This window comes from Gracilinanus agilis, chromosome 3 (assembly GCF_016433145.1).
Source record: "Gracilinanus agilis isolate LMUSP501 chromosome 3, AgileGrace, whole genome shotgun sequence".
Lineage (NCBI taxonomy): Eukaryota > Metazoa > Chordata > Mammalia > Didelphimorphia > Didelphidae > Gracilinanus > Gracilinanus agilis.
The window spans coordinates 85,903,988-85,920,352 of record NC_058132.1 but is presented as its reverse complement, the minus strand read 5'-3'; the positions used below and the strand labels follow the sequence as shown (position 1 = coordinate 85,920,352).

Genomic DNA, 16,365 nt, shown 5'->3' with positions numbered 1-16,365 from the left:
GAAAAACAACTGCTTGAACGCATGGGTTGGGGTGGACATGATTGGGGATGTGGACTCGAAACTACCACACCAATGCAACTACCAACAATTTGGAAATTGGTCTTGATCAAGGACACATGACAAAACTAGTGGAAATGCGCATTGGCCATGGGTGGGGGGAGTGCGGGGAGGGGGGGTTGAAGGGGAAAGGAGGAGCATGAATCATGTAACCATGTTAAAAATGAATATTAATAAATGTTAAAAAATAAATTAAAAAATAAATAAATAAATGAATGAATAAAATAGATTGCTAGTGATCTGGGCCTGTGGATAGAGGAACTGGGGTGACCCATTTCATCTAGTCATTCCTATGATTCTCCCAGCCCCTCTGAAACATTTACCTGGCTTTTTGAATCTCCTTTCATATCTCTATCCATTTTGTCTAGAGAAAAGGAAAAGGCTTCAGTATTTTGAGGACACAGACAATATTGCTTTTGCTCCTCAGCACCCCTCACACTTCCCTATGTACACCTTTGCATCTGACTTTACAGCGTTCTGCACTTCTGATAGACAAGGAATGGCATCCCCTCATAGTTTAACATGAGTATTAGACCTGGTTTGGCGAAGTGATTCAGAGAGGTACATGGCACATTTATTTAGGGTATGCACTCAGGGTATTTTATTTTTTATATGGGAGGTGAGGAAGAAAATAAGCATTTACATAGTGCCTACTATGTGTCAGGTGTTATGCAAATCACTTTTTACAAATTTTTATAGCTGGACATTTTTTTAGGAAACGAAAACTTAATTTAAAAAAAATTTGCAAACAAGTACAAACTTTACAAAGGACTCCTTGTTAAAAACAAAACAAATCAAGGAAAAAACCCTTTACCTTACCAACTACTAACAGAACCACAATTAAAATATAACAGTGATTTCAGTCTAAAATGTGTCTTTCCAACTGGAACAGTCCTTCATTATGAAGGTCCCTGATTAGAGTTTGAGGACTAGTAGCCAGAGGGTTAGCCTTTCAATTTTATTTTCAACTAACAAACATTAAATGCCTTGTTAAATGGGATGGCTGGCTGGGAAGGGTAAAGACACATCAGGAGTACTAGATGTAGGGAGCATCATACTTGAGAAGTTACATAGTTTGGTGGGGTAAGAGTGGCAGGATGAGGTGGTTGTTATTTCCTAACCCATGAGGATTTATGTTTCAGGAAATACAATTTTTAGGGGCTATGACAATGAAAGCTTAGGATTCTAGTTTTCCACACTATCTCCTGAGTAATTGGCCAGATTGTATATTCTCCTTCTCCCCCCTCTTCCACTCGTGGGACAGGGACTTCTGGGAGGCAGAACTGGGAGGGCCTGGCTTCTCTGTCTACAGGACCTCTTCAACTGCCAGCAGCAGCTCGAGGCTGACCGGATGCAATATGTTCAGTACCTGCTGGATTGTCAGCAACAGGAAGTTCTCATCGCCAATCTTACCAAACAGAGAGACTTGCTGCAGAACCAGGAGGAGTCAGTCACTGAACAGGTGAATCTTCCCTGTTCCTTCCCTCTTTCCACACACTGCCCCACCCCATAATTCATCTTCACCCCCTTATCAAACCAGGGCAACCCCAGGGTGAACACAGGGCCCCTATTGGAGGAGATGCTCCTTGAACAAAAAAATAGTCCTAGCCCAGCCCTGGGCCACTACAGTAGCTCTTTCTAACCTCACTCTTCCAGTGTTGCTGGGGGTTAGTGACACCTTTCTCTCTACCATTGCCACCAGTCCCTGCTTGACCTTTAAGGATTCTAGATTGACCCCTTTCCCTTCCCTCAGATCAGCCAAGGCTAGGGATGGATTTTGCTAAAAGATTTAAACAGTGAGAGAGCATATGGAGTGGAAAGAGCCCTAGATTTATAGTCAGAAGGACCGAGTTCTAATCCTGACTGACACTTATTAGCTGGTTGCCTTTGAGAAAGTCAGTCAATAGGCATTTGTTAAGTGTTTACTATGTGCTTTACTGTGTGCCAGGCATTGTGCTAAATGCTGAGGATACAAAGAAAAGCAAAAAACAGTTCCTGCTCTCAAGGAGCTTACAGTCTACTGAAATAATTAGCATATGTGTATAGCCAAGATATATCTATGAAAAATTTGAAGTAATCTCAGAGGAAAGGCACTGAGATTAAGATGGGAATGGCTTCTTGTAAAAGATGAGATTTTAGTGAAGACTGAAAGGAAGCCAGGGGAGCCAGGAGGCTGACATGAGAAGAAAGTAGCAATTTCACCAAACAAAACTTTGAGAAAGTAAACACTTTCCTAAGCCTTGGATTTCTCTCTGTTTGTTTTATTTTTTAAACCCTTGTGCCTGTGGCCCTCTCAACAAGGCCTGCTATCTGCCTTTAGTCTCTTTTTCATATAGAAACTAATGCCCTTTTAGCCCTTCCCATCATCCCCTCAACTCAGCTCTTTCTGGAGTCATCATTCTTTCTTGTTTGCAGGGATAAGTTAGACTCACATAATTAGTATTCAGTGAAATGTGTGGCATATTTCCAAGCTCCACTTCTGGCCCTGCCTTCCTCTTTAGGGTTAGTTAGATGAATTCTGGCTTCCATAATCCAAATAGAGAAGTGTTTCACCCCAAAACCCTCGCAGTCTGACTACAAATACCCTCTTGTATGGAAATAGCTCCATATGATTTCTACTAGTAAATGGCAAGGAAAGAAGCATCTTGCCATAATGCTTGGTCACAGAAATGCTGGTGACAAAGTGCTAGGAGGGGAGAAGAAGGTGACTCATAATAGATATCTGGGTGTCAGGGATTCAGAGCTGGGGACTAAGAGTCCTCCAAGAAGATCTGTGTTTGGAGCCTCCTCTCCTCTCATCCTTTTGTGATCTCTTTTTTTGCAGATGGACCAGGCTTTCCTGAGGCCCCTTGCCCAACTTAAGGGGACCGACATGGATGAACTGCGCAGTTACCGAGCTCCGCCTGCTTCTGTGGTGATGGTGACTGATGCCCTCTGTCTCCTGTTCCACCAACCTCCAGGATGGGAGAATGCCAGGCAGCTGCTAGGCAGAGAGGGCTTTTTTGAGGTAGGGATCTGAACCCAAGTGATATAGGGCTGATCAGGAAGCGGTCAGGATAAGGTGAGAGTGACAGAGGGACAGAGGTAGCTATTGGGGAAACAAGGGCAGGATTATGATCAAGGTTATGGCGATTGACAGGGAGAGGATCAGGGTATGAATACGGTGATGGGGAAGTGGACAAGAATGGGGGAGCATCAAAAAGGATGATGGGACAGGAGCCTTATTAGAAGGGGTACCAATATAAAGGGCTTAGAGGGAGAGAGAAAAGAAAAGCAGAGGCAATGGGCTGAAAATCATAGGAGGAAGGGAGAGATGGTAGGGAGAGACTGAGGTGGGAAGAACTGATAGGAGCTGAGGGCTATTGGCAGAGGGGACAAATAATGGCTAAGAAGGGGTTGAAAGGGTGCACTGAGCTAGTGTTTCACTCCTCTCTTGGGGGCAGGAACTTGTGTTCTTTGACAAAGCTAAGGTGGGAGAAGCTGAGCTGCAGAGCCTGAATCAGATGATGGGCGCTCCAGGCATGAATGACGAGGCCTTGCAGCTCGTGAGCCAGGCTGCAGCAGGGCTAGCTTCCTGGCTTCGGGCCGTGTTGTGCTTTGGAATGGCCCGGCAAAAAGGGATCCCGGCATCGGCCTTGCTGAGACAGGTGGAGAACATGTTGATGAAAGAAGAGATCCGCATGGGCCGAAGCCAAATGCTGGCGCAGGAGCTGATCCATCAAAACCAGATCCTGACTCTGCAGGTCGAACAGGCTCGGCTCTCCCACAACCTGTTGGCCGAACGGCTCTCCAGGGCCGTTCAGGGCCTGGAGTCCAGGGGACAGGTGAAGGCTGCTCTCATCTCCCCCATGAATATCTGGTCTAGCCTGATTCAGGTAACCCTCCCCCGAGTCTGGGCCCACCCTGCCTTCCCTGTGGTCCTTCTCAGCTCAGCCCCTGGAGCCGCCGAGAACTAGGAGCTCCTTCCCCAGCCTCAGGCCTCACACCTGCATGTCCTTTGTCTCCACCAAGCCCAAGGCCTAGGGAGATTCCCATCAACAGTCAGCCCAGCCCCAAGCCACCCCATCTGCCAAAGGAGAATGGACACTTGCAATGCCCATCTCACAGGGTTATTATGAGGGTCAAATAGATTCAGTCAGCACTTTATGAACCTTACTATAAAGATGTTAACTGTGAGACATAGTAGTAGAGGTGGTGGTAGGTGGTAGTATTAGTGGTAGTGGTCGTAGTGGTAGAAGTAATAGTAATAGTAGTAGTAGTAATGATAGTAGTAGTAAGGGGAGTGGTAGTGAGTAGTGGCAGGGGTAGGGGTAGTGGTAGTGGTGTTGGTAGTGGTAATGGTAATAGTAACAAGAAAAATAATACGCCCCAAATGGCTAGGCAAACTGTCCACTCTTGCCTCTCTCTGCCCATAAAGCTTTTCCCTTCTCTCTTTCTTCCTCCTTTTATTCCCTTTCCTTTTCCCTGTGTCCCCACCGTCCTTCCCTCCTCCTTTCTCCCTCTCTAAACACGAGGCTGCTTTTCTTACTGTCTCCTCCTTTCATCTCTTCCCTCTCAGGATCTGAAAAGAGACCATCAGACAGTATCTGGAGATGCTCTCCTTTCTGCAGCTGCCGTCAACTACCTGGGCCCTTTCCCACCTGCAAGGCGCCAGGAGATCCTCAACAAATGGATGGCACTGTGTGGGGGTCACAAGGACCATCTGGACCCAGATGATGTGGCTTTAGAACTGGTCCCAGAACAGGCCCTACCAAGAAACTTGGAAGACTTCCTCATACCCACCCGAGTCCCCTTTGACCTTTTGTCAGTGCTGAGCTCCAAGAGTGAGCAGCACCGGTGGGATCGGGAGCTGAAGCCCCAGGCCGTGTCTGCCCGCCTGGCTGCCCTCCTCTTTCAAAATCCCAGTCACAGGTTTGCTAGAAGATGGCCCCTGATCATTGACCCTGAGGACTATGCTTCTCTCTGGCTGCTGAACGGGAGCCAGCAGGATGATGAAGATATCCTGGAAATGGCCCAGTATCTGAACAGATTTCAAAGAGGTATCTGGTTTTCCAGTGAGGTTTGCTAGGGCTGCTTCTTTCTTGAATCAGAGAATCTTAGAATAGGATAGCGGAGATGGGGGGGCACTGAAAGAAGGTACAATACCTCTGGCTGTTTTAGCCCAGGATTCTACTTAAATTGCACGCAATCATTTCTATTATTTGACCCTTTGCTAGGAGTTGTGCTTATTGGCATGGCAATGAATGAGCCTTTGGTCTGCAGTATTCCTGATAAAGTGAGGAGGGAGCTCCAACAGCCTGGAATTCTTCAGGTCTCTCTCTTTTCAGGAAGGGTACAGAGGTTATTGCTCATCAAGCAAGCATTTATCACATACCTAATGTTGTGTCAGGTACTGTGCTAGGCAACGGGTATAAAGACAAAGGGAAGCAGTTCCTGCTCTCAGGAAACTTGCCTTTCTCCTGAGGAGACAACACATGCATAGAAGCATATAGGAAGCCCATCTATGAGTAGATACAAACACACATAAAGCAATACAAAGTGTATTTAGAGAAAGGCACTGAGGGCAGCTGGGCTTCAGAAAAGACATTTTGGGCAAAGAGGTAACTGAGCTGACTCTTGTAGGAAACTAAAACTTCCAAGAGGGAGAGGTGAGAAGGAAGAGCATGCCAAATAGGGTACGAAGGCACAGAGAGATGAGATGGTGCTGTGTGGGGGTCACTACAGTTAGGTCAATGTGACTGGATCACAGAGCACATAAACAGGAGGAATGTGTAGGAAAGGTATAATAGGGTCAAATTGTGAAGAATTTATAATGTCAAACAGGAGTTTGTCCTAGAGATATTAGAAAAACTATATTTATTAACAGACTGGTGTTGGCATGCTTTTGGAAAATCACTTTAGAATAGAAAGACACTTAAAGCAGGGAGAACAATCAGAAGGACATTATAAAAATTCAGGTTAGAGGAGATGAGAGCTTGGATAGATGGATGGATGGGCAGACAGACTGATAGATCGACTTAAGAGGGACAGACAGAGAGCACAGAAAGAGAGAGAAACAGAGAAAGGGAGAGAGAGAGAGGGAGGGGGGGGGAAGACAGAGAGACAGAGAGACAGAAAGAGAGAGCTATACAGACTGCTGTTATAAGTGCCTGGTGTTATGAGGAGCTGAAGCTGAGTGAATGTGGAAAATTCCCAAGTGTAAAACACAAGTTGTGGTAGTGAAACACAAAGGACTCCACAGGAATATTTGTATTGAATCTGCTGCACCCAACTTCAGTAAAACAGTGTCCCAGAACAGATAGTCAAACAAAGAATCTGTGGTTAAGAACACACAGCTCCTTCTAACTGTCTATCCCAGCTCAATATGGATAACGCTGGTTGACTATGATTTAAACCTTTTACAGTTGAAAGGAGTCTCCTCTTCCTTCAAATACTCAAGGATATGTTCACTAATCCCTAAGGTAAAGATGACCTTCACTTTAAGAGAGTTTAAAGATTTAATAACAACAGGCTTGGGGAGGGAAGCAGGGAAATGATGGGGAAGAGGGGTACAGGAGAGCCTTGGCCTAAGCTATTGATGACAAGATGCTATATGAATTGAAGGTAATCAGAGTATTCAAGCTGGTCAGTTTTTAATGGTTAGTTCCCAGCCCAGCAGAGCCAGACTGCTTCAACCTGAATCAGGTTATTTGATGGTAATGATGTTGCTTCTTCTTGATGAGTGAATTAAATCAGAATGTTCAGTATAGGATAACATAGCATTTGAGACTTTGGAAGTGACCAGTGCTGGTCGCTGGTATCTTAAGTTGATCTTTGGCCTACCCAAGCCCAACCAAGACCTCCCATCAATCCCTCTCTCAAAACTGAGATATCTGTTTCAGTTCAAATCCTCCTTTTATTCTTTTTTCATCAACTGAATTTATACCTGCTGGACTCTGCCCAGCTCAGCTCATTCCAAGTTCTAAAGAGCTGTCAATCATTTTGCTTTTCATATTGCATTGCAAAATGTCATTACACTGCTAGATGGCACAGTGTATAGAATTCTAGACCTGAGTTCAAATTCAGTCTCAGGTACTTGCTGTGTATCTCTAAGCAAGTCATTTAACCCTCTTTGCCTCAGTTTCCTCATCTATGAAGTGAACTGGAGAAGGAAATAGCAAACCACTACACTATCTTTACCAAGAAAATCCCAAAAGGGGTCACAAAGAACTGTATACAACCAAACTAAATACACACACACAAATATGATTCGTAGATAGAAATGATAAGATCAGGCAATCTGGCAACTGCTGGAATATGAGGAGTGAGGGAGAGTGAGGAATCAAGGACAGCACCAAGGTTGCAAACTTGGGTCACTAGACAAATGATAGCACCCTTGACAATAACAGAAAAGTTTGGAAAAGGAATTGGTTTGGGAGGAAAAATCATGAATGCTGTTTTGGACATGGTAAGTTTGAGATACCTCTGGGATCTCAATTTAAAATGTTCAATAGGCAGATGGTGATGTGAAATTAGAGCTTATAAGAGTGATTAGCACAGGATATCAAGTTATCTATATGAAAGAGAGAGAGATGAAGACTCAAAGGAGACTGGGAAGGATTGGTTAAGTCAACAACCATTTAGCAAGTACTTACTGTGTTCCAGACTCTGTGCCTGCTATGGAATGATAGGGGATTGTGTTCAGATAAAAGGATTTTGTAATTCTTGATCTTTCATTGCCATGGAGGTAGAACACTTGTTGGGGATGGTAGGATCAAGGATGTGACCATCCCTGGTATAGCTGAGGTGCAATGAAGGAGGAAGGAATAGCAGTCTTCTCTCTAGTTGAATCGTGTCTGTGTTCTGTCTACCAGGTGACTGGAAGTTGGAATCTGAGGACATGAGTTTGATTCCCAGTTATTTCAATGATCTTGTTATTGCCAAATGCAGTGAATGTTTTTCCTCAGTCTCCAGGCCAGCAAGGTGGTGCAATGGATAGAGTACCATAGTGAGTAAATTCTTAATTAATGAAGTAATTAGGGATTCTTGATAATTAGGAATAAGTGGTTGGCTAGAGAAGATGGACTGAATGAGCGAGGATCCTTTAAATTCAGACAGTGGATCCCTCAAGAGATGATGGGGAAAAGAATGCCCAGGTTCCCAGGTTCCCCTAGCAGGGGACAGTTGGGAATTTTTACACACTCTTTGAGTTTGTCGCTCAAAGAATGGATGGTTGTAATTTCCTCTGGAAATTGAAGAGTTAGTGACAGTTGGTCTGGAAAACATCTTGAGAGCTGAGAAGAATCAGAGGGGTTAATCTGACAGTGAGAGAGCAGCTCAGGCTGTTCTCTGATTCTAACAGAGGGGGCAGAAGAGAGCTTGATTTCTGTGAAACCTGCAGAGTCTGTGATCCTGTCACAGTTTGAGCTTGGAGACTAGAGAGAGAGTCAGAGAAGGATGAATTGATTATTCGAAGATATAAGAATATTTATAGAGTAGATTATATAGTTAGAACTATATTATAGATAGGTTAATTAATTTTAGCGTAGGCCTGGTTTCCAGGCAGAAGACACTCCTTGCAGAGTTTTAGTTGGGGTTTTTTAGGTTTCAGTTAGAATTCTTAGCTCAGGGAAATATATACATATATAATCAATATATTTCATACTTTTCCTTTCCTTTTCCTTTCCCTGAATTTTTATAATTACAATAAATAGGGTTTTTCTATAACCAGTCTCAAAATGATTTCCTCAACTGCCAAGTCCAGCCATTTCTCCAACTGTTATCAACTGGATATCTTTAAACCTAATAGCCTACCAACAACTACTGACAAATATTGATACAATACCAAGCAATATCAGGGTTTAAATTCCCCATAATAGTACCAGGACTGAGTCAGGAAGATTCATCTTCCTGAATTCAAATCTGGAGTCTGGTACATACTACCGTGTGATCCCAGGCAAGTCACTTAATTCCATTTGCCTCAGTTTCCTCATCTATCAAAATAGCTGGAGAAGGAAATGACAAACCACTCTAGTATCTTTGTCAATAAACCATCAAATGGAATCTTCAAGAGTCAGACATGATTTAAAACTATACTGAACTGAACATTTGACATCACCCTCTTCTTCCAGATAGTCTCTCCTCCCTGAGTTTTTGTTATCCTGATTTGATGCAGTTCTCTGCCTTCCTGTCTGACTGCTCCTTCACAATTTCTATTGCAGGTTCATCGTGTTCTATTCCTTGGCAGTAGGTCCCCAGGTCCTTACTATCCACCACTCAATCTTGAAGGGGGCTAGGCAGCTAGGTGGTACAGTGGATAGAGTGCTAAATCTGAAGTCGGAAAGATCCAAGTTTAAATATGGCTTTAGACCTTTCCTAGCTATGTGACTCTGGGCAAGCCACTTAATCCCTGGCTACCTCAGTTTCCACATATGCAAAATGAACATAATAATAGCACCTATCACCCAGGCTTGTCATGAAGACAAAATGAGATCATATTTGCAAATTGTTTTGCAAACCTTAAAGCATGATATAAATGCTAGGTATTAACTATTAGCAGAAGTAGTCATCTTTTGTTTTTAACAGACTCAAGGTCAGTTACTACATTGATAGTAAATTACTTAACTTGAAAAGACTTAAAAGCCAAGACAAAAGTAAACGGACAATTGGTGCTTGATTTTGTAAAAGAGGATTCTTTGTTTTCTTTGTCTATTCTGAGTTTATACTTGTGAAAGGGAATCATTTATTCTCTTTGTCTATTTTGAGTTAACAATAACTTAGTACCTCACCAGATAGTGAAGACAGGGTTAACTCTCCTTTGTCTACTTTTGAATTGAATCAACAAAAGCTTGAACACCCAACTTTGCACTAGGTAGAGGAACTCCACAAACCACTTCATGAATTCACACCCTTAGAAACTGTGAGCCCTTTGATGAGTATTCATCTCTCCAGAAGGTGAGAAGTGGTTCCCACAAACACTGCCCCCTGGGCAGTGCTGGGCAATTTGGAGGCTGTGATTGGCCCTTTTGAAGAGGGGAAGGGACAAGAAGCCTCTATAAAAGGCCCTGAATTTCTGGAGCTAGGGAAGTTGACTTCAAGAAGGAATTTAGCTTCAAGGAGTAGGACTTTAAGAAGGAAATCAGCTTCAAGAAGAAGGTTGACTCAAGGAGGAAAGTCGGCCTCAGGAGTCACCTTCAGCTTGAGTCATCATCTTGACCTGCCTCTTGGAGGGAAATTGGGTGAGTGGATAGCTGGCTTTCCCTTTCTATCTTCTGGAGAGAGAGTTAAATTCGGGATGAAGGTCAACAAGTCCTGGCTGAGTCAAGCACCAGAGCAATACTTATTTAGATAGGCTATTGTCTTCTCTACCCTTTTGTATTTCTCTGATTTCACTCTTTTCACCTCTTTTGTAAATAAAAGCTATTAAAAGTCATTTCGACTTTGAGCAGTAATACTTTAAATCAGGAACTACCATATTATTTATAATTTTCATATATTTTAGTCAAACCATTAAAATTAATTCCTACAGTTCACAGATGATTATGAATTCAATGTAGCCTCTGAGGCCAAAATACAGTAAAGTATGCATCCATTCTCCACTTCTTGTGCTAATTTAGACTTGACAATTTAGCATTAACAAAACAGATTCTCCACCAGCCAGCACTGCATCATCCATATGTGGAATCACGAGGTATAGCAAATGGGGAAATTTGAAATGCTATGAATAAGTTCATATATTGGCAGTATATTTTCCATGAACGTACTCATAAATAATGTGGTTGATGCATGTCTGCAAAGCCATTGTGCTGACCTCATTGTTGATGCCTGTGAAATCTGGACAGTAAATATTGAATCGCTTCCATTTGAATTGTCTTAGAAAGATTCTGAAGATCACCTGACGAAACAAGGTTCCACACACTGAGGTCTTTTCTGGAGCTTCTCTGCCAAGCATTCAGACTACCGCATAGAGTACAACTCTAATGGGCTAGCTGAGTTATTTGAATGCTAAATATACGTTGGCCTAAAGGATTATTTTACAGAGAACTCACACAAGGCAAGGGCTCACACGGAGATCAGAAGAAGCAATACAAGAACACTTTCAAGGTCCCTTTGAAGAACTTTAGTATGGATTTTGAGACATGAGAGACACTGGCACAGGACTGTCTTGCATGGCATGCCAACATCAAAGAAAAGCATTGTGCTGTATGAACAAAGCAGAATTGTAGTAGTTCAAAAGAAAAGTGAGATGAGCAAACTCGGAGACCTCTCTATCCCTAGTGTTCACATGGGCTATTTTGTGCCTGATCTGTTAGAGAGCCAGAGTTGGACTCACTGTACATAGACCCCAACATAGTAATGTCATTTCGGTCCTCTTTGAGTATGAAGGGCAACAACCAAAGTAGTAATCTCATGATTTGTGTGAAGTAGCAGGTGGTTCCTATATCTAAGTATCCAATCTTCATTTCCCTCCTGATCTACAGGCCTATTTCTCCATATAACTGTTGGCAGTTCCATCAAGACATCTTGCAATGAAGAGGCAATTTTCAGATAAAGAAATCAAAGCTATCAACAAACACATGAAAAAGTGTTCTAAATCTCTTATAATTAGAGAAATGCAAATCAAAACAATTCTGAGGTACTACCTCACACCTAGCAGAGTAGCTAACATGAAAGCAAAGTAAAGTAATAAATGTTGGAGGGGATGTGGCAAAATTGGGACATTAATGCATTGCTGGTGGAGTTGTGAATTGATCCAACCATTCTGGATGGCAATTTGGAACTATGCCCAAAGGGCTTTAAAAGACTGCCTACCCTTTGATCCAGCCATACCACTGCTGGGTTTATACCCCAAAGCGATAATAAGGAAAAAGACTTGTACAAAAATATTTATAGCTGTGCTCTTTGTGGTGGCAAAAAATTGGAAAATGAGGGGATGCCCTTTGATTGGGGAATGGCTGAACAAATTGTGGTATCTGTTGGTGATGGAATACTATTGTGCTGAAAGGAATAAAGAACTGGAGGAATTCCATGTGAACTGGAACGACCTCCAGGAATTGATGCACAGAGTAAAAGGAGCAAATCCAGGAGAACATTCTACACAGAGACTGATACACTGTGGTAAAATAGAATGTAATGGACTTCTGTACCAGCAGCAATGCAATGACCCAGGACAATTCTGAGGGACTTATGAGAAAGAACGTTAATCACATTCAGAGAAAGAACTGTGGAAGTAGAAACACAGAAGAAAAACAACTGCTTGATCACATGAGTCGATGGGGATATGATTGGGGACATTGATTCTAAGCGATCACCCTAGTGCAAATATTAATAATATGGAAATAGATCTTGATCAATGACATATGTAAAACCCAGTAGAATTGCTTGTTGGCTATGGGGAGGGGGGATAGAGGTAGGGAAAGAACATGAATCATGTAGCCATGGAAAAATAGTCTAAATTTATTAAAAATTTTCATTTAAAAAAAATTTCTTGTAAGCATTTCAGACTCAGAATCTCCAAAACAGAATGCTTTACCTTTCTATTAAACAAAGAATCTTTGATTTTTATATGTTGTATATCCCTTTGACAGCCTAGGAAATCTTATTTTGATGGTTTTTAAGTAATTGAAGGAAATATTTAAGTTAGAAGGTAGTGTAAATAAAGATGTATATTTCCCATCCAAATTCATTGACCCCCTGAATTTCTTAGGGATCTGTGGACTCCAGGTTGAGAATCCTGCCCTAACCAACTTCTCCTTAACTTCTCTGTTTCTGTTTAAATCACCATCATCCTTTCCCAGCTTTCCAACTGAAGATTTATCCTTGATTCTTTACTTTCCATCACTTTACCTTCTCCCCATAATCAACATTTCTCATTTACCCCCTTCTTTATACTTATACCATAACTACCCTAGTTTAGGACCTCACCATCTGTGGCTAGCATTATATTAAAAGCTTCCTACAGTAATTGGTACCTCTTCATCCAATCTTTCACTTTTCCAATCCATCTTCCACACAGCTGCCAAATTGATATTGCTAAAATTTGTCTCACCATGTGACCCACTGGCTGCTGTACACATACCAAATGTTAACTGGGTCCACTGCACCTTTATCTAATAACCTGTGGGTCCTCACAGCTGTAGAACATTCCCTTTCTTCTTTATTTGATTCTTTTTCACACCACACCTATACTTCTCTCTTAAGCGTCTTATACCACTCTATCTCCTCCTTAGAAGTCCTTGCCTCTAACTTGACTGAGAAGATTGTATTCATCAATCTTGAGCTCTCACTCTACTATTCAATATCTCAAAACTCCTTGACATGCCTGCCCCTCGTTTTATCCCGTAGTGCTCTAGGGTCTGAATAAAAGTTACCCATTCTCCTTACCACAGACAACCCCTCGATTTGACTCCATACCTTTTCGTTTCTTCCTGGAACTTGTCCCTTCGATCATTCCTGCCACCTCCCTCTCCAGGCTACAATTTCTCCCTATCTGCTAGTTCCTTTCTCTCCCTTCTACAAACATACTCGGGTTGTCCTGTCCTTGAGAAAAACTTTCACTTGATCCTATGTACCCAGTCTATCCAATAAAGATGTATATTTCTTGTCTCTCCTTCCTTTCACATTTAAACTCCTTGAGAAAGCCTTATAACACTCATTATCTCCATTATCTCTACTTCCATTCACTTCTTAATCCCTTACAATCTATTTACTAACCTCAGGACTCAAATGGTTCTTTCCAAAAGTTACAATGATGTTGTTTTTATTTTTTTAAACCCTTACCTTCCATTTTAGAATCAATACTGTGTATTGTTCCAAGGCAGAAGAGTGGGAAGGGCTAAGCAAAGAGGGTTAAGTGACTTGCCCAGGGTTACACAGCTAGGAAATGTCTGAGGCTAGGTTTGAACCCAGGACTTCCCATCACTAGGCCTACATCTTGATCCACTGAGCTACCTAGCTGCCCCCTTCTGATGATGTCTTAATGTGTTCTTTTTTTTAAAAGTGTAATTGTATTTTTTATTCCTAAAGGGAAGTAAATTTTTAAAAAATTTCTCACATTTTGCAATCCAAATTCTCTTCATTCCTTCTTGATATAATTATACTTATACTGTCATGTAATACCTTTTTCCATATTCACTATATTGTGAAAGAAGACACATATTGCAAATTCCTCGTGAAGGAAATAAAGTGAAAAATGGTATGCTTTGATCTGCATTCAGACTCCATCAGTTCTTTTTTGGAGGTGGATAGCAATTTTTCTTCATGGGTCCCTTAGAATTGTATTAGATCTTTGCTTTGCTGATAATAATTAAATCATTATAATTGTTCATCATAAAATATTGTTGTTACTGTATATCTCAGTGATGGCAGACCTATGACATGCATATAGCCATTTTCGATGACACACAGCCACATACAGAGAAGTATGAGGCCGCATGCCGAGGATGAAACATTTGCTGTAGGGTAGTGTAGACACTCCATGCGCTATCAATGACAATTCTACATATATTAATTTACCTATTTTGGTTTATTATGGTTAATATTTATATTACAATTATACATTTTTATTATTTAAACTATAAATATTGTGAAATTATGGTTTTTTTTCTTGAAGTGACATACCACCCAAGTTATGCTCGTTTTTTTGGCAAATTTTGATGCACCCAAGCTCAAAAGGTTGCCCATCACTGGTATATCTAATTGTATGTTCATTCCTCTATCTCCTTTGCTGGCCCATGACCATTATCACCCTTTCTAACTCTGAGTCTTCCCTAAGCATCTGTTTTAGGCTGCCTTCTCCCTATAATCTCCCTTGGGGACCTTATCAGCTCCCATGGATTTAATTATCATCTCTATGCAGATAAATAGGAAATCTGTATATCTGGTCCCATACTTTCCCCTTAGCACAAACTTAGAAGTTCAAAAGATAACACATCATCTTTTCCTCCCAAATCTATCTCCAAACATCCTTATTTCTGTAGAAGGCCCTGCCACCCAGTCTTTCAGATTCTTTCCCTCAACATAGTACTTGACTTCTCATTTTCTTTATTCCATATAGACATCAATAACCAAATATTGCCATTTCAATCTCTTTCACATTTTGTCCCTTCTTTCTTTCCTTTTTTTTTAAACCCTTCTCTTCTGTCTTAAAATTGATATGAGTATCAATTCCAAGACAGAAGAGTAGTAAGGGTCAGAGAATTGGGGTCAAGTGACTTGCCCAGGTTCACACAGCTAGGCAATATCTGAGGCCAAATTTGAACCTAGAACTCCCATCTCCAGTTCTGGCTCTCTATACACTGAGCCACCTAGCTGCCCCCTTTTGCACCAGATTTTCAGAAGGGCATTGGAAAGTTGGAGCGTGAACAGGATGATGCAGGGCCTTGAGAACATCCCTAGGATGATTAATCAAAATAACTGGGGGTTTGTCCTAAAGAAGAAGAGATTTAGAGAGAGATTATAACTAGAACTATGATTTCATTGTTAAAAGAAACTATGGGTGACGATCTACCAATGAAGGCTGGCACATTGTAATTTAAAGTACCAGTGAATTCCCTAGAGGCCAAGTAATTTCCAGGGATACATGATCAGTATGTCTTGGCAGGATCCTGGATTTGAGGGCTGTTCAATATTCATGATTCCATATATAACTGGGGATTTGGGAGAAGAAAAGATTTTTATGGGACATGATAACACTTTTCAAACATTTGGAAGGCTGTGTTATATGGAGGAGGGATTAGACTTATTTTGTTTGGCCCCAGAGGACAAAACCAGAAGCAGTGGAGAGAAATTGTAGATTTAGATTTGATATCAGAAAAGACTACCTAAAAATTAGAGTGATCTAAAGGTGAAATGGAGTGTAAGGAGAAAATGTGTGCTTCCCTGTCATTGAAAGTCTTCAAGGGATAGCTAGGTAGCACAGGCTGGAGTTAGTTAGGACCTTGGGTTCAAATCTGGCCTCAAGCACTTTCTAGCTATGTGACTCTGGACAAGCTACTTAAACCCTATTACCTAGTCCTTGTTACACTTTTGTTTTAGGCTTGATACCAAGATAAGGTGAGAAAGAGAGAAAAAGAAAGAAAGAAGAAAAGAAGGAAGGAAGGGAGGGAGGAAGGAGGAAGGAAAGTAAAGAAAAAAAAGGAGAAAAAAATCTTCATGCAATCACTTGTGTTGAATGGGAATTCTTATTTAGGTGTGGATTAATGATGTCTGACTTCAAGTTGCAATAGACATTTATTAAGTAATCCCTATGTACCAGGGACTTAGTTAGGTGTTGGTGTATAAAAGCAAAAAGGAAACTAATTCCAGCTTTCACAGATCTTACATTTTATT

General features: G+C 41.5%; 1 protein-coding gene across 1 annotated transcript in view; it reads left to right on the top strand.

Moving 5' to 3' along the window:
• The window catches only part of DNHD1 (dynein heavy chain domain 1), a 190,327-nt gene that overhangs the window by 142,499 nt on the left and 31,463 nt on the right, over positions 1-16,365 (top strand). The window contains exons 29-32 of the mRNA XM_044668790.1: positions 1,370-1,519; positions 2,882-3,064; positions 3,501-3,932; positions 4,616-5,096. Coding sequence (XP_044524725.1) covers positions 1,370-1,519; positions 2,882-3,064; positions 3,501-3,932; positions 4,616-5,096 — 1,246 coding nt within the window. The remainder of the gene's footprint in view (positions 1-1,369; positions 1,520-2,881; positions 3,065-3,500; positions 3,933-4,615; positions 5,097-16,365) is intronic.